Below are 26061 nucleotides of genomic sequence, written 5' to 3'. Positions count from 1 at the left end.
CTTAGCTTTGCATTCCTCATCTGACAAATGGGTGATGAATCCATCTCCCTTCCTTCCTTTCCTTCCCTCCTCTTTCCTTCCCTCCCCTCCCTTTCCTTCCTTCCTTCCTCCCTCCCTCTCTCCCTTTCTGCCTTCCTTCCTGGAGGTTGTGGGGAATCTCTGACTCTTAAAGTTTCTGGTTTGCAAGTTGTGGTATGTGACAGGGGTCTGCATAGGAGACCATGTCTAGGAGGGATCAAGAAGTCATCCTTTTAGTCCCTCAGTTTCTGAGTCTGGCAAGGCTAGAGCAGAGTAGATGGTCTGGTCTCATGGAATAAACCAATCATGAAATTTGATGTCACCACACTGCAATACTGTTTAATTGAGTGATCGTCATAGTACTACCCGTGCTTGTCCCAGGGAGTCCCTACCACCACACAGCAGGGCTCCCTCCACCCTGTCGTGGCCTCAGATCCCCCCACATCCTGGTTGGGAGGGGAGATGGCTGGATAGATAGATGGCTGGGTGGGTCCCCATCCCTGGGGAAGTGGCTGCTAGGGCTGTGTCCGAAACCACTTTCTCGCTTCGAGGCTGTTCGAAGCTCCCTTCTTCATATGAAGGTCACCAGTTCCCAGAACTCCTAAGTGGCAGATATTGAACTTTCAGGGCCCAACTCCTGAGATCTGGAAGCCCCTAGGTGCCAAGAACAGGGTCTTCCAGGAGAGTAGAGAGAAGTCCCCCTGGGAGGTGGAGTCTGGCTGTCCTGCTGAAGAGAGAAGAAAAGAAGGTGAAGGGTCAGTAGGGCCAGGGGGAGTTGAAGCAGCTGAGGGAGGGGGCAAAGAGTACTCACTTTGTACAGATACACAGCCCCGCCTCTTCTCCCCTGCAACAGACAGCACCATGAGAGGCCTCCATGTAGATACAGACCCTCACACCCCAAGCTTCCCTTCCTACCAGGTCCTCGCGTGGGCCATTCCCCCTTCTCAATCCAGCTTTCCCTTCTCCAAAATGCTGACTTCTGACTTTCTTTCCTCTTTCTTCCCCTGGAAAATCTTTCCAGCTTGCTTATCCGTCCCTGCTCCCACCCTGGCCCCAGCCACTCCTCCATACTGTCCTTGCCTCAGTACTTAGGAACAGCATCATATATGTGTCCTGTCAAACCCATTAAGCCCAGGGCCTCTTGAGATCTGAAGAAGCATCCGTCGCTTTCCTCTGCTTATCAATTTCCTTAACCAGATTCTATTGGTCAATCAGACTATACAGCAGATAGAGCCTTTTGAGAATATTTACAGAATCACCTGAGAATGTTCATAGATCCAGAAAACACTTATAAGACCTTTTAAGAGCTGGCAGAACCCAAGTCACAGAGAATAGTAATTACAGCTGACTTCTGGCCCTCAGCTTTCCCATTAACCAAGTGGGTCTCCTGAAAGGGCATCCTGGTTTGTTTCACCCATCCCACCAGTCCTGCTTCCCTCGTGCATGGCTTACCACCCAGATAGGCACAGTTAAAGTGGCTGCAGGTCTGATTATAGCTCCAGAGAGTCACCAGGCTCTGGGCTCCTTCCTGGGAGAACCTGGTGACCAAGAAGACTTCATGTGGGGGGATCAGCACCTCGCGCTCCTCAGGAAAGACAGATAAGGCCTGGATAGGGGCCCCAAAGCAAGTCCTTAGAGAGAAGAAGGTGGCATTACCAAATCTGCGGGCCACTGCCTCATCCAGGGAGCTGGAAGCAAACTGGCCCAAGCGGACAGAGTCCCCCAGCCTCTTGGGTTCAAAGTGAAGGGTGCCCACGCCTCGGAACACCACCTTCCCAGGTCCCCTGCTGCAGCCCCCACTGCCCTGCAGCAGCTGCAGGGCCCGGGTCAAGTAGAAATGCAGGGCCTTGAAGGGGAAGTACTTCATGTAGAATTCCCGGGAGCCACCGCCTGTTCGCACAGCCTGGTTCAGCTCCCAGTATAAAGTGTTAGATGAGTTGGTATAGACCATGACGGCGATTCCGTGCTGGGCTTTGAAGCCAGGGGGCAGGGTGAGCCCTCCACGCCTGTGCTCCCAGGCCTCCCGTGCTGCCTCCCAGGACTCCCGCAGCAGGGCGTGGCCAGCCATCTCCTCCTTCAGCAGAGGGGCTGCCTTTTCTTCCATCTCCTCTGCGCAGCCCACGTAAGCATCATCAAAGGTGTCTGGAGCCAGGCCCAGGGGCAGGATGGGAACAGCCCGGGCCTATGGATGTAGGAAAGAGAGGAGCCACATAGGAAAGGATAGAAGTTCAGAGCACTGGACAGGGGCCCTGGTGGCAGATCAATTCAGAAACACAGTATCTCATTTCTATGACCAGATATATAGTATATGCAATTTGGCAAGAGCTCAAGGGCTTAAATAGCACAGCCACTGCAGTCGGCAGACATGGGTTAAAATGCAGACTTCCCCATTTACTAGCTGTGGGATCTTGTGTATGTCTCTTTAACTTTTATGGGCTCTCCACGTATAAACTGAGGATACTTTCTACCTCACAGGGATATTGTGAGGACAGCATATAGATCTTCACTTCTGTACAACATGATGGGGTCATTTTGTCATTAGAGAAGTTCTTGTACCTGGTAGGAAGTGGGGCTAGATGACTTCCAAGCACTGTTCTGGCTCTAAGATCAGTATTCAGGTGATATACAAATATACAGCCAATGTCCAGTGACCTGACCCTGCCTCCATCCTTAGATTCTCTTCCCCCCTCATGCCACAACACCAAGACACTGTCAGCTCTGAGACTCCTGAGTCTTCTCCTGCTTTAGAAGCCCATTTTTCCAAACATGGGGTGGGGTGTGTGGAGGAGGTCAAGCCCTGGTCTAGAAGGAGCTGCAGGAGGGCAGCGCACAGGTAGCCCAAGCCGCTTTGCCTGGGCTGTGCCTGTGGTGGCAGACAGGAAGTGGGGAGGAATGATATGAAGGAAGGAGGATCCTAGGAGGACCAGTGGGTGGAGGTGAGGATTCTGGGAGAGAGAATGGGAACTTGGGGCTGCCTGCAGGGATGGAGGTTCCTGAGAAGAAGATTAAGAGGACTGGGATCCTAGAGAAGAGTCCCTGGGAGAGATTTTTGAAGAGTCAGCCCCCCAGTCCACCTCTTTTTGGTCTGCCCCTGAACTGTTTGTTCCCCTTGTGGTGGGAGAAGCTTCCCCCAGTTACCTGCCAGAGGGCATGGAGAGCCATCAGCAGAGCCACCAGCATCATTTTTGGGGGAGACTCAGGAAAGCGAGGTCCAGATGTCGAGGGCACCATTGGCGGTGGGCTCGGGGACAAAGACCTGGGTCCGTTCCTCGGGTGTGAAGTGCCCCCGTTCAGGATACAGTCCAGGAGGGCGTGGGCGGGGCTAAGGGCGGGCCTAAGGGAGTGGGCGTGGCTTTAGATTTAATTGTCCTCCGCAAAACCCCAGGGCTCCGCTCCCCAAGTTCCCAGTCGCCCCCAAGCTCAGCGTCTTCTGCTCGGGGACTTTCTTGCGATGGTAAGGGTGGAGCCGTTACTTGGCTTCGCCCGGACAAGGGAGGGGGAGGGAGGCCGGGGAACCCACCTGGAAGTTGCAGGGGCGAGAGCGGGAAGGGGCCCTGATAGCTCGGGCAGGAGGCAGGGGGCTCAAGTCCGGGCGGGCGCTGCGCTGTCCCGGGAGTCCAGCCGATCAACAAAGTCCCGCGGCTAACTATAGCCCCCGCGGCGGTAACCTGACACCTCTCTTCTCCAACAACGGACACGGGGTGGGGGCAGCGGGTGTGGCGCGGGAAGGGGCCGAGGGGCGTACCTCCCTACCCCTAGGACTGCGAGGTCTTTCTCCAGAATCCACTTTGGCTCCGAGCGAGGCCAGGGATGAGGGAGGGACTTGTGAGACTTGTGAGACTTGTGAGACTTGCCTCTTCCTCAGGTGGGCCCTGACCTGGCTGGGCCCCACCTCCCAGACCACTACGCCGGGGAGGCCCACGCGGGTCCCGCCCACCAGAAAGTCTCCGCTGGTGCATTTGCTGATTTGCATGATATTTGCATATGGCCCAAACGTTGGAGCGTTTGTGGTCAGACCTCTGAGCGGCACCCATCGTTCCCCTTCCCTTTAGTGGGGTGGGACCAGATGCAGAGCTATCTCACAGCCTCAGGGGCCAGTACCACTTCTCCCCAGACCCTCCCTCTCTGGACCTCTTAGACTCAGGTGACCCCATGTTTACAAACACTAGCCTTTCCCCTCCCCTGCTGCGGGCCTGTCTATAAATAACCTGGCTCTGAGTTTTGGATGCCAAATCATAGGTAATGGGAGAAGTGGCCAGCTGAGGAATCAGTAAGCAGCTCTGGGGACAGCTTTCTGGCAGCCTGAGCCGCTGGGGGTGGGAGGGTTACTCTCACAGTGGCCATGGGAATTGGGGGGGGGGAGGGTCTCAAATGTCAGGATTTAAAGAGATGCTTCCTGCTGCTTGCAGGGGCAAAAGTGGGCCTACAAGGTTAGACTTAACCACAGGGCCTCCATCCTGGTCTGGCTCACTCACTTAGCCCCATCCCTGCTGCCCCATCCCCTCAGGCTGCCCGCCAAATAAAGAATTTCCTTCATCAAGAATCCTGCTTTCTCCCAAATTCCTTCCTATAGCCCCAAATAGACAAACTGTGTATACAGGCTTGGAGAGATGTGGGGAGGTAGATGGAAGGAGTGGCATCCCAAAAAACTAGAACACTTGTCAGGCAAACACAGCTGCCAGACAACTACTCTTGGGGCACCTGGGTGGCTCAGTCAGTTAAGCATCTGACTCTTTTTCAGCTCAGGTCATGATCTCACCATTCACCAGTTCAAGCCCTGTGTTGGGCTCTGCGCTGACAGCATGGAGCCTGCTTGGGATTCTCTCTCTCCCTTTCTCTCTGCCCATCCCCCGCCGCTGCTTGTGCACATTCTCTCTCTCAAAATAAATAAACTTAAAAAAAAAAAAAAAAAGACAAGTACTCTTGTCCCCTTCCAATGAGACCGACTATCCCAAAGCTCAACTAGATTAGAAAATCAGGAGTTTCTCTATTGTCTACCATGACTATGAAAAACAGCATCTTGCCTGTGTATCCTGGCTGCCTCTGTCCCTGGAGGACCCTCAGCATTTGCTGTTGGAACAGAAGATACTGTCTGGGATGGGTAGGCTTGCTGAAACAAGTCCTTGGTATCAGATCTAGTGGATCAGAGTTTTGTCCTCTCTGATGCAAGTGCTTCCCCCATCCCCAAATATGGAAATCCAAGAAAGGCCCCAAGAGATGGAATCAAATCTAGTCACTAAACAGAGGCCCTGAGGCAGAAGCAGAAAGTCCTTTAAGATCACCTAGCAAATCAGTGCTGGCCAGACCCAGCCACCTTAATCTGGGAATCTCTCCTGGCATGTTAGGTGAGTCTCCATGCTCACATAAAAGGAATAAAATGCAAATGTAAAAGATACCGAGGACAGGGGTGCTGTGCACAGGACCAAACCCAATGGGGAGACAGTCATTCCAGCCTGGATCCTCGATGCCTCAGCCCACCTTCTCTCTGGCTTCAGGGGTTCCCTTTTACATGGGAGGAGCACAGGCCCAGGGCAGACTGGGCAGAGGCTAGTGTTCCCAAGCCTTGAGGAGACATCCAGAAATAGATGGGGGAGTGTCACATTTCTGAGCAGCTGTGTGGGGACAGGGGGTGAGGGACTGACAGTATAAAGGAGAAACCTGCCTTCCCTCTCCCCTGGTGGCCATCGCAGAAGACCAACACCAGCTTCCCTGGAGAAGGCCTAGGTAAGGGGCACACCGCCCTCCTCCTGGGCACAGGGCAGGGAAAGACTCTTTTAAAGGGGAAATTTGGGGTATTGATGGTGGAGTTTCAGGAGTTAGGAACAGTTTCAGGGAAACTTTTAGTCTGTTCAGGTTGCTATAAAATATCCCAGACTGCATAACTTATAAACAAACATTTCTCATAGTTATGGAGGCTGAAAGTCTGAGACCAGGGTGCCAGCATGGTCGGGTGAAGACTCTCTTTCTGGCTCATAACTGGCACCTTCTTAGTATGTCTTCATATGGTAAAAGGGGCTAGGGAGCTCTGTGGGGTCTCTTTGATAAAGAACATTAATCCCATTCATGAGGGCTCCGCCCTCATGAACTTATTACATCCTAAAAGATCCACCTTCTAAAGCCATCACAGCAGGTATTAGGATTTCAACATATGAATTTGGGGGTAACACAGATATTCAGACCGTAGCCCCTTTTATGGAGAGGTTTAGGATACCTAGGGAGGCTTGGGGCATTGAGAAGCTTAGGGGTTCCTGGGAAGGGACTTAAGAGTCACATCCCCAAAAGGAAATGTTCAGTGAGGGTCTGGATAAGGAGAAATGACAAGTACCCTGAACAGGATGAGAGGAAAAACAGAAGGGCAGGTGGGATATAAGGGGTTGCCCAGTGCCTCCACTTCCTTGCCTCCCATGACCTCCCCATCATTCTGGCCCCACCCCATTCTCCCAAATACTGCTCACCAAAGTCATCAAACTACCTGTTCTGCAGTGGTCTACACTGTTAGCTGCACCCAGAAAGCCTCTCAGACTCTCAGCAAACATTCCAGGTGGCCTCATCTGTGGCTGCCTTGGGCTAAGCTCTGGGGACACAGAACAGGTCATAGCTGGTCCCTGCTTCAAGAAACTCACAGGCCAGGAGGGGAAACAGACACATAAGGGCAACACAGTACGATTAGGACAGTGACAGAGGGAAGCACAGGGTGATTTAAGAGCACAGAGTCATCAGAAGACTCCCTGGTGAAGGGGACCCCTGAGTTAAGCCTTGAAAGGTGGGTAGCAGGAGAAGGGCATCCCCAGCAGATGGCAATGTGTGCAGAGCCATGGGGAGGGAAGAAGTGGAGCCTCACCTGGAACTTTGTTCTGTACTGGAGAAGCCAAGCACAAGGCTGAAGAGGTCACGGAGGGCTAGGTCACAGAGCACCTCAAATGCCAGCATGAGGAGGATTCTGTCCTGAGGGTAAGGATTCTGTCCTGAGGATTCTAGGATGGATCCATATGGTGATTAGATGGCAACTAATTTAGTGTTTGATGAATGAAGTGACCATTGTGGGTGACTGGGTGAATAACAGAGATGGTATATTATATGAGACTCTTTCAATGGCAAGCTAGATAAAACCTAAAGAGGAAATTATTGGGGTGCCTGGGTGGCTCAGTCAGTTGAGCGTCCGACTTTGGCTCAGGTTATGATTTCATGGCTCATGAGTTCAAGCCCCGCATCCGTCTCTGTGCTGATGGCTCGGAACCTGGAGCCTGCTTCTGATTCTGTGTCTCCCTCTCTGCCTGCCTCTCTCTCTCTCTCTCTCTCTCTCTCAAAAATAAATAAACATTAATAAAAATTAAAAAAAAATTTAAAGAGGAAATTATCACAAGAATACCAGGGTACTTCATGAGACCCAAGTGAAGAGCCTCTAGAAACCCAAGATGTCTTGGTCTGCCTGTGCTTTGGCTTCAGGCAGCTTTTTCTTTGCTTCTCAGCCCTCTTTTTCCTTTCCCTGGGGATCTTATGTCTTTTCTGACTTCAATACACCCATGACTCTCAAATGTCTCATCTTATTGTCCATTCTTCTATCCCTTGGACATTTGCCCCTTGAGAGTCCACACATGCCAAACTGAACTCACCGTTTTTCCTCTAAACCTGATTATTCATTCATTTTGTATTGAGCACCTATCATGTGCTGGGATGGGCAAAATGAGCTTTTAAAGTGTCTCTGCTCCTCCTCTGTTAGCAGACTGGAGTATGGAATCTGTATGTCATCCTTGATTTTTCCCTCTGTTGCACCCCCTATATCCCATCAGACACCATGTCTAGTAAATTATACCTAATGACTCTGGGTCCATCCTCACTGCTAGTATCTTAGGCCACATGATTCAAGGTCCTCACTCTCACTTCAGAACTCAGACTTCCCTATCCCAAGCCTATGAACTCTCTCTTTTCTTGCCTTGTCTCTGCAGGGTAGAGATGAGGATAGAAACAAGGGCAACAGAGAGATGGCAAGAGATACAGTTGGCCTAGTGAGGTTTTGCTGCATAACCATTTTGCTCTGCACCATAAAATCTCGTGGCACGCAAAGGTTTATTCACATGTTCACAGGTTTTTGGGCTGACTATAGATGGTCTAATCTAAAGTGAGTTTGCTTAGGCTGCTCTGCTTCAAGCTGCCAGTCTGCCTCAGCTTTTTGCTGGCTGGGCTCAGGTCTGCTGCTTATATGATCATTCTAGGGTCCAAGCTAATAGAACAGTTCTGGGCCACATTCTGATGATTTGTGACCCCAAAAGACCCCCTCTCTTGGTTTAGAGTCTCCCAAAAGCCAATCCAGAGACAAGGACTTGGGTGTAGTGAGCTTATTTGTAAGTTGATCCCAGAAAGTACAAGTTTAAAAGTGGCAAAGTGGATGGGGCACATGTACCCCAATGTTTATAGCAGCGCTTTCAACAATAGCCAAATTATGGAAAGAGCCTAAATGTCCATCAACTGATGAATGGATAAAGTATTATGCTAAGTGAAATAAGTCAGTCAGAGAAAGACAGATATCATGTTTTCACTCATATGTGGATCTTGAGAAACTTAACAGAAGACCATGGGGGAAGGGAAGGGGGAAAAATAGTTACAAACAGAGAGGGAGGAAGGCAAACCATAAGAGACTCTTAAGTACAGAGAACAAACTAAGGGTTGATGGGGGGTGGGGGAGAGGGGAAAGTGGGTGATGGGCATTGAGGAGGGCACTTGTTGGGATGAGCACTGGGTGTTGTAAGCCAATTTGACAATAAATTACATTAAATAAAATTTAAAAAGTGGCAAAGTGGGATGGAGAAGAGAAAAGCACCCCCTCCCCCAAAAAAGTGCGTTAATGAGCACACTGTGACCACTGTGGTCAACTGGGGCTTAATCCCACTGGGTACTCTCTGTGGGAAAGGGAATCTGACTACCATTCTTCCTTGGTTAAGGGTTGTCCCTGGGAACATTAAATCCCCTGCACTTTTGGGTTGCCCTGAGCAAGTTTACAGGGTGATGGAGGCACAGGTCTTGGGCACAAAAATAACATGGAAAACTAGAGGTGGGAAGCTCAGCATAAGCTGAGGTATCAGCATGCACGAGAACTATCCACTGCCCCTGTGTGTGGACTTGTGGGTGGGCTGAACCATCAAAGTTTAGCCTCCTCCCACCCAGCAGATTATAGAACAGGGATGCTTAACCTGAATGAGACTGGGGGCAGAGACATAACCACCTGAAATTTATGTAACATTGGGTGAGGGTACATACATCCATTTGCTTTTTTAAAAGTTTAATGTTTATTTTTGAGAGAGAGAGAGAGAGAGAGAGACAGAGCATGAGTAGGGGAAGGGCAGAGAGAGGGAGAGACACAGAATATGAAGCAGGCTCCAGGCTCTGAGCTGTCAGTACAGAGCCTGGTGCAGGGCTTGAACCCATGAGCTGTGAGATCATGACCTGAGCAGAAGTTGGACACTTAACCGACTGAGCCACCCAGATGCCCCTCCATTTTCTGAGGAGACGTTTCACCTTTCATCAGATTCTCAAAGAACCACTGACTGTTTTACCATTTGTGTATAAGAAGGAAAATAGAAATATCTTTGAATTTGCTTATATGTGCATAGAGTATCTTTAGAAGGATACACAGAAAATGGGAATGTTGGTTGCCTCTGGGGAGATGGAGTGAGGAATTAGCAAGAGAAAGATATTTTATTGTGTGCCTTTTGGACTATTCAAATTCTGAACAATGAAAATGTATTACTTTAAAAAAAAATTAAACCTTTAGAGGCACCTGGGTGGCTCAGTCAGTTAAGCGTCTGGCTCTTTATCTTGGCTCAGGTCATGATCTCACAGTTCGTAAGGTTAAGCCCCACATCAGGCTCCATGCTTGGGATTCTCTCTCTCCCTCTCTGCCCCTCCCCTGGCTTGCCCTCTCTCTCTCTCTTTCTCTCTCTCTCTTAAATATTTTTCAAAAAGATTTAAAAAACTTAAACCTTTAAAACATTAAACATTAAAGTCAAGATTGATCCTGTTAGTAAGCAGAAATGTGAATTAGAAAATAGATATCCTCAGTCAGCTGAGAGGCTGACTCTTGATTTCGGCTCAGGTCATGAACCCAGGGTCGTAGGATCAAGACCCTGTTGGGCTCTGCACTGAGCATGGAGTGCTCTTGGGATTCTCGCTCTCAAAAAAAAAAAAAAAAAAAGAGAGAGATAATAATAACTAGAACTGGCAAAGACATAGAGAAAAGGCCACTCTCATTCACTGCTGCAGAAGGGCAAACTAGTACCTCTGGGTGGTAATTGAGCAGTGCCAAATAAACAATAATTCATATCCTTTCAACATTATATCACTTCTTGATCTTTCCTATAAAAATATGCCCATAAGTAGATAAGGATTTACATGCATGGATGTTCATAAAGTATTATGTGTAATGTGAAAAATGTCAAAAAGTTACCAAAAAAATGTGTGCCCAGAAGAAAATAGTTGAACAACCTATCGTTTAGCTATATTATGAAATCCCGTGCTGCCATTATAATGAATAAGGTAGATATGAATGTATGATGTGGAAGGAAATCCTTGATACATTGTTTCCTGGAAAAAAGGTTACAGGAGATGTATGTGAAACATGAAAAGGCATGTTCCTTTTCCTTTTTGAAAAAAAGAAAATAAAAACCAAAAGCAGCCTGTGTACAGAAAACTAGGTGTGTATGCATATTTCAATATTAAATTACTTGCATGTGCACAGAAAAAGGTCCGAAAGGATACTACTGTCACGGTAACAGCAAGCACAGTTAAGAGTGAGAGAGGACACGGAGAGACTGTCTGCTCCAATCCTTACCCCAAGCTGGACTCTGCCTTCTTGGAGCCTCACTCCCCATCTCATCCTCTCCCCAACTCCCAGCCCCTCTCCTTTACCACCTGGGGGGTCTACATCTGTCCCTGCCCTGGAAGCAATCGAGGGCTTAGGGGAGGAGGGCTCAGTTGGCACCAGGACTGCAGGAGGGGAGGATGGCTGGATCTTATACCTGGAGTACTGCCATGGTCCCACCAGGTGACCAGTCCTGGATCTGCCCTGTTCCACCTTCACATCCCCCACTGGGTGAAGCCCAGACCTCTTACTGTGGTAGTCAGGACCTTTCACGAACGGCCCCAACATTCCCACACTGCAAGCTGTGCCGTGCTGGATAAAATGTCTTTCACTTTTTACATTCAACACCTTTGATCTTCTCATTTCTGCTACCCACGACTCCTTTCCCACCCCAAATGCCAATCTTCCTATCCCAGTCTCCACTGATTGAAGCCTTATTCTCCTATTTACCTGAAAGACCTTGTTCAGGTAACACCTCCTCCAGGAAGTCTCCCATATTCCTATGTTCCAGCAAGAAGTGTCTACTCTCTCTCGAGCCTTCATTTCTATGTTGTGACTCTGTGCCAAGCACTGGGAGTGGCACAGATTAGGTGTCAATTAATGTTTATGAAATTACATATTAACATTCTCATTTTCTAGATGAAGAAACTGAGACCCAAAGAGAGATAGTAACTTGTCTAGGGCTACCTCCAACATGCAGCCTCCTGCCATGGTGTCTCTGCTGCTTGTGTCCATGGGCCTCATGGAAGCACTTCAGGTATGGTTATCCTCCACTGTCCCCATGTCAGCAGGCAGTTGTCGGCTGAGTTGTCAGCTTCCTGTGAGGAGCCAGGGGAGGAGAGAATGACTGATGCTTCCTTTGGGGCTTGCCCAGCCCGAGGGGACAGTCCCAGACCCTGGTCTCTGCAGCTAGTCGTTCCCAATCCCCTTCCCCTCCAGGTGTGTTTGGGGCTCTCAGCGTCATCATCTAAGTGGAGAAATTTGGTGACAGGCTCCCATTCTCCTGAGGCTCATCCTCTCAGTCCTTACTGCTCCCTCTCCCTCAGGCCCAGAGCCACCCCATCACTCATCGAGACCTCTTCTCTCAAGAAATGCCCCTGGATATGGCCCCAGCCTCCTTTGATGACCAGTATGCTGGCTGTGCAGCAGCCATGACAGCTGCCCTCCCGGATCTCAACCAAACAGAGTTCCAGGCCAACAAAGTGTATGCTGACGGCTGGGCACTGGCAAGCAGCCAGTGGCAGGAGCGCCAGGCCTGGGGACCAGAGTGGGGCCCCAGCCCTACCCGGCTGCCCCTGCCACCCCCTGGCTTCCGCGATGAGCATGGGGTGGCCCTCCTGGCCTACACAGCCAACAGCCCCTTGCACAAGCAGTTCAACGCAGCCGTGCGGGAGGCGGGCCGCTCCCGAGCCTCCTACCTCCACCACTTCTCCTTCAAGACACTCCATTTCCTGCTGACCGAGGCCCTGCAGCTGCTGGGTAGGGGCCAGCGTTCACCCCAGTGCCGCCAGGTGTTCCGAGGGGTGCATGGCCTGCGCTTCCGGCCAGCAGCACCTGGAGCCACTGTAAGGCTGGGAGGATTTGCCTCCGCCTCCCTACAGAATGTTGCAGCCCAGCAGTTTGGGGACGACACCTTCTTTGGCATCTGGACCTGCCTTGGGGCACCTATCAAGGGCTACTCCTTCTTCCCTGGGGAGGATGAGGTGCTGATCCCCCCCTTTGAGACCTTCCAGGTAATCAATGCCAGCAGACCAGCCCAGGGCCCTGCCCGCATTTACCTCCGGGCCCTGGGCAAGCGCAGCACATACAACTGTGAGTACATTAAAGGTGAGCAGGGGATGCACTGGTCAGCATCTATGCAGAAGATGGGCCTCCCCTTCTGTTTTCAGGGGATACATACACAAATATTACAAATAAATTAATAGTAAGGGGGACCCAGTCCTGTCCCTCTGCCCCTCCACCCCCTTGCATCTAAGGGGAGACAAGCTTCTGAGGTAGTAGGACGCTTGTCCCTGGAGGTGCTTAAGCCAGAGCTGGCCACTTGCCTGCTGGGAGGTTGAAGAGGGTTTTCTGACCAAGACAGGTGTCTATGGACATTTGAGAGCCAAACAGAACTGGTCAGGCTTTTCTCCCAGCTGGAAGCTGGAAGGCAATTAATTTCTGGCCATAGCACTGACACCCAGACCATTGATGCCGGGTCTGATTAAGAGCCCCAACCTCAGCTTCCAAGAGGAGCACATGCATTCGGCTGAATGGAAATCCTGTGCTGTCGTGTGTGCTGGGTAGGGGTGCAGGTGGGTGGTGAGATAGCCATTAGGGGCTGTGCCCCAAAGTTCCAGCTCAGGCTGTGGCAGGTCTCGGATACTCTTCCTGTCTATCCTCCAAGACTGGCCGGAGATGGAATCATGAGGCCAGCCTCAGGTTCTTAATATCTGAAGGGGTTGGGGGTTACTGGTCCTGGCCGAATGATGCCCAGGGGCTTGTGAGGCCTAATTTGCATAATTAGAAGCAGGTTGTTGCCTGGAACTGTGGACCACATCTAAGATAGGAGAAAGTCCAGTATGGCTACCATTCTCACCTTGGACAGCACCATGAGCTTGCATGAGTTAATGGAAGATAAAAAAGACATGCAAAATACATAAACTAGTGCCTCCTTGGCTGGGACAGGGCATGGGAGAGGGAGAGGTGAGGCAAAGCTACAGGCCAAGGAAGCAGGAGGGTACCCAGAATAGACCCTGGCTTTGAGGGCTGGCTCCCTTCTGGCTCTGCTGCTCATGGGTCAAGTCAAATGTAGGCAAAGGAGGTCCCACCATAAGGAAGCAGAGTTAGAAGAAAATGTATCAGCTTTTCCTTGAATGAGTTGGGGATGGACCACAGGGTTTGGGGGTTCTTTCCTGACCTGAGAGCTATTGAGACTTTGATTATTTACTGTTTCTTCCCTACAGATAAGCAGTGCAAGTCTGGGCCCTGCCGTCTGGATAACTCAGGTAAGAGCTGCAAGCCTATGTGGGCCTCAGCTCAAGGATGAGCAGGGTGCCCTGGGGTTGGACTCCCCTCCTGAATGCATGTCACTCTTGAAAGGAAAACAACCCTCTTTTAATCAAAACAAGTAAACTCTCTTAAGCAGACACCTGTGGGGGTTGCTAACCTCTCTTAGAGGACATAGATGTGTGTATGGGGCAGTAGTCATGCAAGCTGATACACCTGCCCCCAAGTATGGGGCCCTCTCCTTCACAGAAGGTCAATGATCATGCACCAGAGAGATCCAGGTTGCAGTGAGGGGATGAAGGGAAGGGACCACTCCCAAAGTCCTCTCTGGGCCTTCTCCTTCAGCTGCAGAACCCACTGTCTCTATTACTAACCTCAGGGCTCCTGTAGACCACCTTCCAAGGTTGAGGTCAGGTCTTGGGTGCTGGAGACCTGGGATCTCATCTGAGCTCTGCCCTTTCTCTGTGATCACTCGCTCTCTCTGGGCCTCAGTTTTCCTATCTGTATAATAAGCATATTAGACTAGATGATCCCTAGGTCCCTTTCAGTTGTGACTCTTCTTCCCTTGAATACCCACTATTCCAGGGCCTGCCTAAGCCACCACTTCTCTAGGTGGGAAGGGGCTTTTCCAGGGGAACCAACTGGAATAGGCCCTTCCCAAGAAAGAAACTCTAGCCACTTATCCCCCTCGGGTCCCTCTTCCCTCCTCCAGGGCTCTGTGAACAGTGGGAAGGAGGGGGCCCTAGCATCTACTTTATTCCCACCATTCTCCACTACACAGTCCCACACCATGCTCCAGGCACACCACGCCATGAATCCTCACCATGACCCAGTGGGGTAGGTACTATCATCACCCTTGTTCTACAGATGAGGGAACTAAGTCCTAGAGAAGTGAAGCAACCAGTCCTACACACACAGCTAATAAGGGGTGGGGTCCAGAGAGCCCAGCTCTAGAGCCACACTCTGAACCACCACACTACCTGGTCCCCATTTCTCTCCAGACACCATCTTATTTTATCCTTACTGTACAATAAACTATTGGAAGGAGGAAGAACAGGGAGTATTACCTTCATTATATAGTAAAGGAGACCCAGAGACAGAAATGACTTGCCCAAGGTGACAGAAGGAGTCAGTGGCAGAGCCAGGGTCAGAAGCCATATCTCCAGGCTCCAACCAACTTGAGTTCTGGTAATGTCATTTCAAGCACTGGACGAGTTAAGGATTCCCCCTGGTCCATCAGTACTTCTATCAGGGGTTGGGCAGAGGGGCAAAGATGAGCATCACTAGAGCTCTCATCATATCTCTTCCCCTTGTTCAACCCACTCTGTAATGCCTCATTTGTCTCAGTAGGGGGCAGGGGCATAGACCAACCTAGTGACCTCTGGAAGGGGAACTGGGGCTCTTTCATCTGCCTACCCTCCTCCCTGAATCCATGCTCTGCATCTCTGGCTCCCATCACACTTTGTGTGTCTGTGTTTCCAGCTCACTCTGCTCGCTCCTCTTTGTCTTATTTATGTACCTCATTTTACCCTGAAAACTTCTCTCTCTGCCTCTGTTTTTCCCACAGCCATGAGTCAAGGCCCCATTTCTGCAGTCTGGTCCCTCCTACTGCCACTCTGGCTCCTTGTCAGAGGAACCTTTCCATAGACTCCAGGCCTCCCATCATCCTTCCAACACTGAACAGCCCTGCCTGCTGCCTCTACCCAACATGGGGATGTTGGCCACATGTGTGCTTTAAAGGCAGCCAGGATCCATGGTAACTCCATCTGCTGGGAACTCTGGGACGTTGGTAGCTGCCAGGCCTGCTGATGGAGAAATAAGGGAATCTGAGGACTGAGCCTTAGCCAAGGCTCTAAGAATGAGACACTGAATAGACACGGGGGTCTCTACAACAGGCAACAACTCACTTGGAGGTTAAACTAGTTTGGGGGGGAATGGGGAGGAAAGCACTTGGCCAGAGCATTTGCTGGTATTACTCAAATGCCTCACATGTGCACCTGGAAAGCTCCTATTCACTCTCCCAAGAAGCCTTCTCTGACTTCTCCCACCTGGCTGGGCTAGGGGTCCTGCCTCTCTGCTCCCACAGGTCCTTAGATGCTTCTCTACACCACGTGTTCATGTTTGCCTCCTGTATCAGATGGTGAGCTTCCTGATGGCAGGGACTGGGTCTAAAGCACACAGGTAGTGCTAGAAAACGTGTAAATCAAAAAGGAACAAACATCTTGCGAATGGCTCATGTCTGCAGTGCCCTGCTCTGGACATTTTCAAGCTCTCTGAATGTCAGTGTGTAGGAATGATGTGGACTGGCTCTAGCTCCAGACAGTAGAGAGCAGGAGAAATAGCAGAGACAGCATTAGGTTCTCTGCCAGGGTCTCAGCTGAATGCGCAATTGAATTCTTGTCAGCAAAGACATATAATTTCTGCTCTGATCTATGTGTCCTAAGGTTCCCGTCTCTAGAGAGACAATCCTGGATCCCCAACTTCCACTACCACGGGTCCCAAGGGTTAAGACAGGACACTGAAGAGGTGCTAGGCACACACTTACTTTATTATGAGTTGGGGCTTTGGGGCCAAAATTCTGGTGTGGCCTCCTGCTCTGGAAACTAGAATCCTGAATCCTTTACCCTGAGTCCTAGGCAGGGACTGGCAAGACCAAGTTCCTAAAATAATAGCCACCAAGGAAGTAAGAGAAGACAAAGAAACATGGTAGTTCTGTTTCTCATATAACCTGCACCCTTGCCACTCTAACATTTCTAACACTCAGCATCAAAGTTCAATTCTGTTCCTCCAGGACTGCATTTTGATTTTGACCCTTCTTAGAGTTGCTCTTCCATAGGGATTAAGGGAGTGGCAAACTCTGGATTTCCCTTAGTGGTTAAGGTATGTAGACAAGCGATCCCTGTGGTTTGTGAAATCGGCAGTGCTGATCCTGAAGAAAGGGTGTCCCAGGCTCTTAGGCACAGTGGGGAGAGACTGGGTGGCCTGAGAGCCAACAACCACCTGGCCTTTCCATCTCTGTCTGGGGGTGCTGTGGCTGCATCAGACCCCTGGGACTCACAGGGCCTGCACCAGCACCAGGAGGCTCATGACCAGGGCCATGGAGAAGAAGATCCCCAGGAAGAAGCGATCCATCACACGGGCCAGCCGCTTCCAGTCCTCATGGCGGCGCTGGGCAGCCCGGTGGCTGTGGAAGGTGTTAGCAATGGTAGCTACGTGATGCAGCAAGGCTTCTTGATGGCACAGACACCGTGGCTCATGGCAAGGAACTGCTGGAGGGTGAACCCCTTCATCAGAAGGCTGGGGACTGGGGGGTGACTCAGGTGGTCTAGACTGCCCACAGGGCTCCCCTCGTTCCCGCACGCACAAGCCCCGTGCCAGGCGTCCCAGGAGGAGGGCCCGAGCCCAGGCTGGCACTGGTCGGGCACTGGGACCACAGTAATGCAGGTTCATGATAAGGATGGTGAGCGCTGTGGAGAATGTGACCATGGTCATGGTGGCCATGTAGTACTTCCCTGAAAGAGAGAGAGTGAGCTGGGGCCCAAAACAAGAACTCAGGGTGCCTGAGTCTGCCCACTGCCTCAACACAAACAGGCACCAGCTCATCCACCATGAGGCTCTCAGGACCCTCCAATCCCAATGGATGGAGCCAGGAAGGACATAAGAGCCAAGGTCTCCTCATCCCCTATTCCTACAAGTGAGTTCTCACAAGCCACGTGCTCCCTAGCTGTTCTCCTCACTGCTGGACTCTGCACTCCCTCACAATCCATGAAAGCCACGCTCTCAAATGTAGAAGCACCATCTGGGGCAAGTTATTGATTCTTTTGGTACAACTGGGATAACAACAGAACTTACCTCACAGGTCTGTGGTGAGGGCTCCCTGAGTTAATAAATGACAAGCGCTTAGGAGAGGACCTGGCACACAGCCAGCACTCAATGCAAACTGCCTGTTACGACGGGTGAGGGGGAGGATGTCTTCCTGGAAGGGGCCTACCCCTCTCTCCTCAATCTCAGAATGAGGCATGCTCCCGGAACGCCCCCACCCTCACCCCCAACTCCCACGCCGAATTGGGCCGGCACGGCTGGGCTGGGCATGGGCAGGGGCCGGTCTCACGGAGGAGACGGCTCACTCCCCGCCCCCTCACCACCCTCGACCCGCGCCTTCGTGGCTCACCGATGAGCGGCACGCTCTCGGCCGGTGGCATGCTCTCGGCCAGGAGCAGCTGGAAGACGGTGAGCGCCAGCAGCACGGTGACGCCGAGCGACACCTTCTCGCCCGAGTCAGCGGGCAGGTGGAAGGCGAGCGGCGCGAGCAGCGAGATGAGCACGCAGGGCAGCAGCAGGTTGCACACGTAGGCGGCGGCGCGGCGGCGCAGCAGCAGCGTGAAGGTCACGTCCGGGTAGGGCTCTGAGCAGCAGCCGTAGGTGAGCACGCGCCGCCGTGCCGGCATGCCCAGCACGTGCCACTCCACGTTCTCCACGAAGTCGGCCAGGCTGGCGGCGGTACCGCGCGGCCGCACGTCCAGCTGGTGCCCGCCGTGCGTCCACGAGCCGAACGTCAGGCCGCAGCGCTGCGCGTCGAACGGGAAGGCCGACACGTCCACGCGGCATGAGCTGCGCGTGATGGCCGGCGCGTCCCAGCGCACGGCGCCGTCGTGCCGCAGAACCACGTTGGTGCTGGCCGAGGCCGGCGGCTGTGCGTCAGCCCTGTGGGCGGGCGGGGTTGGGCTACCTGAGGAGGCTGATGGGAGGCAGACTCCTGCAGCACCTCTGTGACCCCCGGGGCCCTGTGGTTACCAGGGACCGCCTGGAGGGTGGAGGGGGTGGCAGAGAGGGCCCTGCGTGCCTTTGGAGGCTCAGAAGGGGTGGCGCCTGCAGACTCTAGAGGAGACACGGATCTAGGCCAGGGCAGGGTGAAAACACATCTGCAAAAGATGGCACCTGGCTGCACTGTGTTATCTGCAAATCTCCTAGGGGGCCCCTGGGGGAAAATATGCAGAGCCATGTGTTGTCTGGGAAACACAACTGGTTTAGGTGGCATAAAGGAATGCTCCAGAGGGTTAGGCCCTAGAGGAAGTCCCTAGGTAGGCCGTCGGGGAGTCCTGGGAGACTTGGAGCAGGCCTGGAAGGGTGGAGTATGCCATCAGGAGGCACTTGTACCCCAGAACCCTCTCTGTGAGAGATACAGAAATGGCCCCTAGACCACACAGTGGGTTCCCAGGAGACATTCAGCCTGGGTTGGCTTGGGAGAGTCTAAAGTGGGGCATATCATGGAGGGGCTGGCAGCTTAGAAGGGTCCTGGGGGAAAAGCTTCCAGGGCAGCATAGGAACCAAGTTAGGTTGTGGGGATGGGGAATCAGTGCAAACCTAGAGCCAAGGGCAACAGATGGAAGGGGGAGGGGCCCAGGCAGGCAGTACTTGTTATAGAGTACGATGTCTGGACGCCACACGAGACTGCTGGGGATGCGGATAGCATCCAGGCCACCATAGGCATCGGGGTCCCATCGTAGGTAGGCATCTGTCCACTCCTGTCGAATCCACAGGTACAGGGTCAGCACCTGGTTCCGCTCATCCTAGTGGGTGGCAGGGAGTAGGCACAGGTGTGGGCACACATATATGCACACCCTCCCCTGTGTGTACACACTCACCTACAGAGTTCTGGACGGCACCCACAAACGCAGCTGGCTCACAGTCCAGTTCCTACCCAGGCCTGACCTTGCTATGTGACCTTGACAGTTTTCCACTCTTCTTTAGGTCTCAGTTTCCTCAGTAGTTACATGGGTGATAATCCCTGCTGGGCAGGAATCCAAGTGTGCAAGTAGTGGACACACTGTGGGCACCCAGCAGTTAGTATCCAACAGTTAGTAGCTGTTATTATTGTTAATATTAATGTTTATAGATAAGAATTATTTGGAGAATAATCCCATTCTCTCACTCCCTCCCCCCACCCCCCCTCCAATTCCTTGACACTGGCATAGGCATGCTCCAAGGTTGCACCACAACACACCATATCAATGATCTGGGACAATGTCACCTCCAGGGTCACGTTCAGAGCCTGGTCTGTGTCTGCCACAGGTCTCAGGGCACTTGTGTAGTTGGCGAAGAGGTCACGGAACAGCTTGTGAGCCAGTCTGCCCTCAGCTCCCAAACATTCTGGGGGACCAGGAAACAGGGTTGTGCATCTGAGACCCTTGTCCAGGGCCCTCTGCTCACACCCTCTATCCCCACAAGGCTGGCACCTGTCACCTGCTGTGCTATCTCCTGGCCATCTGACTGGTCCTCCTGATGTCTTCTCTGTCCATCTAGCTGTGGTTCTAGTTCCTCCCTGGACTGCTTCCAGGGATGAGTGAGGTGAAGGCTGAGGACTAAATTGGTACTGTCTTCTGGAGCATGCTGACTGTTTTTTTCCCCCACCCTTTCCCTTCCTAAGGACCTGGATTCTGCTTGCCCTGCTGCAAATGCAACAGGGGCCTAAACAGATGATAGGAGTCTCATCTCTCACCCAGGTGTTGTTAACCCCATTGCCACCCCCCCCCCCCCCCCGCCCCGGCTCCAGTCTCTCAAACCTATCTCCACTTATCCAGCTGCACTTCTGTGGATTTCTTCGAAGTTTCTGATGCTGTGGGCTATCCCTCCTTCTGAAAATCCTCTCTTCTCTAGACTTCTGTGACATACCACATTGTCTTCAGCCTCTGACTCAAGTATTGTTCCCCAGAATCCTGTCCTTGGCCTTTTTTTTTTCAGCCCAGATTTTTCTCCTGAGCTCCAGACCCATAAATACAATTCATTCCCGAATGTCCTATTGGCACCTTTAAGGCTGTAGGTCCAAAATATGAACTCATTTCCTCCTCCCATGCTCTGAAACCTATTCCTTATTCTGTGTTCCCCATCTCAGCAAACAGCACTGATCCCCCAGTGATTTCAGCCAGAAATCTGGGAATTATCCCTCCTTTCTGCCCCCTCCCCCTGCAATCCTACCAGTACCCGAGTCCTGCCAGCCATGCTACTGGGCATCTTTTGAATGTCTACTCACCTCTGAAGCTGAGAGGACTTCTCACTGCCCCTGCTGCAAGTTTAGTCTCTCTAACCAACCTTCACATTTCTGAGATCAGGTTTTTAAGCACTCAAGTTTGACCAGGCCAGTAGCTGCTTAAAAGTGTTCAATATCTCTCTCTGTTGCCTGCTAATAAAGTCTAAACTCAGCTTGGCATTCAAGGCCCTTCATGATCTGGCCCCCTCACCCTGGCTTTTCCATCACTGCTCCCACCCCGGCCAGGCAGGTCTTCTCTTGTCCCCTTCAGCACCTTTGTCCTCCATGATACCCAGATAGAACACTTGTTCCCCACACAGTAGTGAAGAGAAATAGGGTGTGGAGAGAGATTTGGGGAGGAAGGCAACAGCAGCAGTGCCCAGAGAAGCAGGGCTGGTTTACTGAGCTTCACACCTGGAAGCAGCGAGAGCAGGAGCAGAAAGCCCAGGCCGGAGACAGAGAAGCTTAGGCTGAGATGGTGGCTCCGGGGCCCCATGGCCCTGCCGCAGCAAGAGGTGGGGCAGGTCTCTGGGTGTGAGCCTCTTGGCCCCACTGAGGGCAGCATCAGACTCTGCTGGCAGGGATGGTGTGGACGACACCTGCAAGTCAGAAGTAAGACTGAAATCTCTGCTGGGTCCAGCTACCCTCTGGGGAGCCCTGCGGCTCTTCCAGTTCTCTCACCCTCCTATTTGTACCTGCCCTTGGATTTAAGTACTTGGATCTTGGCATCTGCTCTTTCTCCTCTGTTAGTCCTTTCCTCTTCTGGCCTCTGCCCCTGCACTTGTCTCTGTCCCCCCACCCCCCTTTACCTCTCTCACTCAGCGTCTCCACTTCCTTTTGTCTTTTCTTCTGTAACTCTTTCTTGGCCTCTCTGCCTCTTTGACTTTGGTCTTCCTCCTTCCACTCATTCTTCCTGTCTCCTTCTATTTCAGCCCCCTAACTTCCTTTCTCTGTTCTCCGTACCTGGACTCCGGATGAGCCTGGCACATTCTCAGCAGAACGGGGCAGGGACTCCATCAGCCCTGAGCCCTCTGAGGCATAGGGCTGCAGGCCCCTCCCCCTTTGCCGTTTTCATTAGCTTAATTATAGGGTTGGGACACCTGTGCCCATGGGAACAGAGTAATTGAAACTGACACCTCAGGTTACCGGGCCCTGAATTATTCAAATTCTGTAAGTCAGCACCCAGGGTCAGCTGAAGCCCAGCCTGGGGTATTGGAGGGCACAGAGATCCTAGGGTCAGGGGTGTGAGGGAGCAGGACCCATGGATGATGCTGTCCTCCGAGTTCTACCACCATTACTGAATTCTTGAAGCCTCCTTTAAACTGTCAGCTCTGCCTCCAGTGAGAGATCGAACACATCTGTCCAGGCTAGGTAGGCACTTTGTGCCAATCAAGCTCTCCCCTCCTGGTGGGAATGGGAACTGAGCCTCGGGCTCCTCCAGGTGGCCCCACAGAGCAGGGGATGCAGCTCACATCCTCACCTACAGCCATCCCAATCGGAGCCTCAGTGTTTTCCCCATGCCCAAACACCATAGGTGATATGGGGTAGCAGGGAAAACACAGGCTTTAGAGTCACTTTCAGCTCTGTCTTATGAGTTGTCTGACATGGGCAAGCTACTGAAACTCTCTGGGTTTCGGTTTTCTCATACAGGATAATGGGATTAACAGTCCTAACTTTGAAAGGATTAAATGAGACAAGCAATAATGCAAGGCAAGTGCCCAGCATATTGTCTGATGCACAGTAGTCAACCAACTATAATCTCAGTGATATCTTCAGGAACACACACTTAGATTCACAAGTCTCCAGCCCCTGGCAACCACAGTTCTAAACTTTCTATCTCCATAATTTTGACTTAAGTACCTCATGTAAGTGGAGTCACACAGTAGTTGTCTTTTTGAGATCAGTTGATTCACTTTGCATAATATCCTCAAGATTGATCCATTTTGTTACATATGTCAGAACTTTCTTATTTTAGGGCTATATATATTCTATTGTATGCATATGCTACATTTTGCTTATCTATTCATTCCTTGAGGAATACTTGGCTTGCTTACACATTTTGGGTAGTATGAATAATCCTGCTGAATATGAAAATAGAAATATCTCTTCAAGACTTTGTTTTCAGTTCTTTTGGATATATACCCAGAAATGGAATTGCTAGGTCATATGGTAATTCAATTTTTTTTTTTTTTGAGAAATCGCTATACTACTTTCTATAATAGCCATAACATTTTACATCCCCACCAAACAGGGTACAAGGGTTCCAATTTCTCCACATCCTCATCAACATTTATTATTATTTTTTATTTTTTTTTTTTTTTTTTTTTAATTTTTTTTAAAAATTTTTTTTTTCAACGTTTATTTATTTTTGGGACAGAGAGAGACAGAGCATGAATGGGGGAGGGGCAGAGAGAGAGGGAGACACAGAATCGGAAACAGGCTCCAGGCTCTGAGCCATCAGCCCAGAGCCTGACGCGGGGCTCGAACTCACGGACTGCGAGATCGTGACCTGGCTGAAGTCGGACGCTTAACCGACTGCGCCACCCAGGCGCCCCTATTATTATTTTTTAAATAGTAGCCATCGTAATGGGTATAAGTTGGTATCTCACTATAGTTTTGATTTGCATTTCCCTAATGATTAGTGATGTTGAGCATGGTTTCATGTGCTTATTGGCCATTTATATGTCTTCTTTGAAGAAGTGTCTATTCGAGCCTTTTGTCCATTTTTAAATTGTTTTTTTGTTGTTGTTGTGTTCTAGGAGTTCTCTCTATATTCTGGATATTAAGCCCTTATAGGGTATATAATTTGTAAATATTTTCTTCCATTCTATGGGCTGCTTTTTCAGTCAGTTGATATATTCTTTTGGTGAACAATATTTTAAATATTTTATGAAGTCCTGTTTGACTGTATTATTTTTTTGCCTGCACTTTGAAGTCATATCCAATAAATCATTGCCAAATCCAATGTTGTGAAGCTTTTGCCCTGTATTTTCTTCTAAGAGTTTTATAGTTTTAGTTCCTATATTTAAGTATTTGATCCATTTTAAAATTTTAGGTATGGTGTTTAGATAAAGGTACAACTTTATCTCTTTGCATGTGGATATCCAGTTACCCCAGCACCATTTGTTGAAAAGACAAATTCTTCCATTGAATGGTCTTGGCTCCCTCATCAAAAATCATTTGACCCTCATATGAGGGTTTATTCCTGGCTCTCTATTTTAACCCATTAGTCTAGATGTCTGTTTTTATGCCCATACCACACTGTTTTGATTACTGTACCTATGTAATAAGTTTTGAAACCAGGAAGTGTGAGTCCCCCAGCTCTGTTCTTTTCCAAGATTGTGTTGGTTATTCAGAGTCCCTTGAGATTCCATATGAATTTAGGATGGATTTTCTTATTTCTGAAAAAAAAAATGCCACTGGGATTTTGGTAGGAATTGCACTAAATCTGTAGATTGCTTTGGTTAGTATGGATATTTTAAATCTTCCATTCCATGAATATGATGTCTTTCCATTTGTCTTTAGTTTCTTTAAGCAATATTTTAGTTTTCAGTGTACATGACTTTTGCCACCTTGACTATGTTCATTCCTATTTTCTTTTTGATGCTATTGAAAATGGAATTAATTTTGTAATTTCCTTTTTGGATTGTTCATTGTTAGTGTATAGAATGCAATGGATTTTTGCATGTTGATTTTGTATACTGCTTTGAATTAATCTATTCAGCTATTCTAACAGTGCTGCTGTTGAACCCTGTCATCATCATTATTGTTATTTGGTGTAATCTTTAGGGTTTTCTACATAAAAGATCATATCATCTGCAAACAGATTTTACTTCTTCTTTTCCAATTTGGATGTCTCTTATTTGTCTTTCTTGCCTAATTGTTCTGGCTAGATCTTCCAGTATTATGTTGATAAGAAGTGGTGAAAGAAGATGTCCTTGCCATGTTCCTGATTTAGAGGAAAAGGTTTCACTCTTTTACCATTGAGTACAATGTTTGTTGTGGGTTTTTCATATATGGCTTAGTTTGTAAGAGTGTTGGGTGTTTATCGTCCTACTTTGTTGCGTGTCTACCATGAAAGAGTACTGAATTCTGTCAAATGCTTTTTCTGTATCCGTTGAGATGATCATGTTCTTCTCCCCACCCCCATTCTGTTAGTGTGATGTATACATTGATTTTCACATGTTGAACCATCCTTGCATTTCAGAAATAAATCCCACCTGGGGCGCCTGGGTGTCTCAGTCAGTTAAGCGTCCGACTTTGGCTCAGGTCATGGTCTCACAGTCTGTGAGTTTCAGCCCTGCATTGGGCTCTGTGCTGACAGCTTAGAGCCTGAAGCCTACTTCAGATTCTGTCTCCCTCTCTGCCACTCCCCTGCTTACACTCTGTCTCTCTCTCTCTCTAAAATAAACATTTTAAGAAATTAAAAAAAAAAAAAAAAAAAGAAAGAAAGAAATCCCACTCGGTCCTGGTGTGTAATCCTTCTGATTTGCTGAATTCAATTTGCTGATATTCTGTTGAAGATTTTTGTATCAATGTTCATAAAAGAATCGGGCTGTAATTTTCTTTTAGTGTCTTTGTCTAGCTTTGGTATAAGAGTAATTGTATACATTAAATGGGCAACTGTAGGTAGGGGTGCCTGGCTGGCTAAGTTGGTAGAGCACATGACTCTTGATCTTGGGGTTGTAAGTTTGCCCTCATGCTGGGAGTAGAGATTACTTAAAAATAAAATCTTTTTTTTAATTAAAAAAAAAAAATTTAATGTTTATTTTTGAGAGAGAGAAATGAGCAGGGGAGGGGCAGAGAGAAAGGGAGACACAGAATCTGAAGCAGGCTCCAGGCTCCGAGCTGTCAGCAGAGAGCCCGACGCAGGGCTTGAACTCCCAAACTGCGAGATCTTGACCTGAGCCAGAGTCAGATCCTCAAATGACTGAGCCACCCAGGCGCCCCCAAAATAAAATCTTTAAATAGGTAAGTGTAAAGTATGTGAATTATATCTCAATAAAGTTGCTACCAAAAATCTCATAAACAATCATGAATGAGAGCTGAAACAAGAAAATAATCACAGAAACAAGAAAGTTCACAGGTATTGGACATATTAAATAATAATAATTTGAGTAATGTATTCTGGGTATTGCTCTAAGCACCATAATATGTATTAATTCATAATTCT

General features: G+C 49.8%; 3 protein-coding genes across 9 annotated transcripts; 1 reads left to right on the top strand and 2 right to left on the bottom strand.

Moving 5' to 3' along the window:
- Positions 1-330: 330 nt before the first annotated feature.
- On the bottom strand, positions 331-6959 carry ART5 (ADP-ribosyltransferase 5). Of its 5 annotated transcripts, none has more exons than XM_086678191.1 (5): positions 6860-6959; positions 3157-3352; positions 1471-2200; positions 821-862; positions 331-739 (listed from the first exon to the last, which is right to left on the bottom strand). In XM_086678191.1, coding segments are annotated over exons 1-5 (1059 nt in total). In that variant the 5' UTR covers positions 6949-6959; the 3' UTR covers positions 331-737. The 5 variants fall into 5 exon arrangements, with proteins under 5 accessions (XP_086534317.1, XP_086534316.1, XP_086534318.1 ...); XM_086678190.1 differs by having other exon boundaries at positions 331-745; positions 830-862; XM_086678192.1 differs by lacking the exon at positions 6860-6959 and adding an exon at positions 3764-4143 and having other exon boundaries at positions 331-745; positions 830-862.
- Positions 5763-17779, top strand: ART1 (ADP-ribosyltransferase 1). Of its 3 annotated transcripts, none has more exons than XM_086678199.1 (5): positions 5763-6969; positions 11513-11630; positions 11920-12606; positions 13819-13860; positions 15429-17779. In XM_086678199.1, exons 2-5 carry the CDS (start codon positions 11568-11570, stop codon positions 15432-15434), a joined length of 798 nt encoding a protein of 265 aa, XP_086534325.1. In that variant the 5' UTR covers positions 5763-6969; positions 11513-11567; the 3' UTR covers positions 15435-17779. The 3 variants fall into 3 exon arrangements, with proteins under 3 accessions (XP_086534325.1, XP_086534324.1, XP_025784846.1); XM_086678198.1 differs by having other exon boundaries at positions 11920-12685; XM_025929061.2 differs by having other exon boundaries at positions 5764-6969; positions 11920-12700.
- On the bottom strand, positions 16389-21672 carry CHRNA10 (cholinergic receptor nicotinic alpha 10 subunit). Its single transcript, XM_086678212.1, has 5 exons — positions 21303-21672; positions 19866-20011; positions 19277-19431; positions 18033-18565; positions 16389-17373 (listed from the first exon to the last, which is right to left on the bottom strand). The coding sequence occupies exons 1-5, from the start codon at positions 21451-21453 to the stop codon at positions 16916-16918; spliced, it is 1443 nt and encodes a 480-aa protein (XP_086534338.1). The 5' UTR covers positions 21454-21672; the 3' UTR covers positions 16389-16915.
- Positions 21673-26061: the final 4389 nt, after the last annotated feature.

This window comes from Puma concolor, chromosome D1 (assembly GCF_028749965.1).
Source record: "Puma concolor isolate L17-30 chromosome D1, mPumCon1.1.hap2, whole genome shotgun sequence".
NCBI classification, from domain to species: Eukaryota; Metazoa; Chordata; class Mammalia; order Carnivora; family Felidae; genus Puma; species Puma concolor.
The sequence above is the reverse complement of the archived record's forward strand: the minus strand, read 5'-3'. Positions and strand labels throughout refer to the sequence as shown.

Bases quoted from the DNA above. Each gene is read 5' to 3' on its own strand.
- ART1 (XM_025929061.2), top strand. From the start codon at position 11,568: ATGCAGCCTCCTGCCATGGTGTCTCTGCTGCTTGTGTCCATGGGCCTC. The intron at 11,631-11,919 runs GTATGGTTATCC...CCTCTCCCTCAG, and splicing joins GCCTCATGGAAGCACTTCAG to GCCCAGAGCCACCCCATCAC. The intron at 13,861-15,428 runs GTAAGAGCTGCA...TTTTTCCCACAG, and splicing joins CTGCCGTCTGGATAACTCAG to CCATGAGTCAAGGCCCCATT.
- ART5 (XM_086678190.1), bottom strand. From the start codon at position 6,948: ATGCTGGCATTTGAGGTGCTCTGTGACCTAGCCCTCCGTGACCTCTTC. The intron at 3,353-6,859 runs GTGAGGCTCCAC...CCACTCCCTTAG, and splicing joins AGTACAGAACAAAGTTCCAG to GCCCGCCCTTAGCCCCGCCC. The intron at 746-829 runs GTGAGTACTCTT...TTCTCTCTTCAG, and splicing joins GGGCTGTGTATCTGTACAAA to CAGGACAGCCAGACTCCACC.
- CHRNA10 (XM_086678212.1), bottom strand. From the start codon at position 21,453: ATGCTGCCCTCAGTGGGGCCAAGAGGCTCACACCCAGAGACCTGCCCC. The intron at 20,012-21,302 runs GTGTGAAGCTCA...CTGGTCCCCCAG, and splicing joins CCTGCTCTCGCTGCTTCCAG to AATGTTTGGGAGCTGAGGGC. The intron at 17,374-18,032 runs GTGAGCCACGAA...TCTCTCTTTCAG, and splicing joins CGAGAGCGTGCCGCTCATCG to GGAAGTACTACATGGCCACC.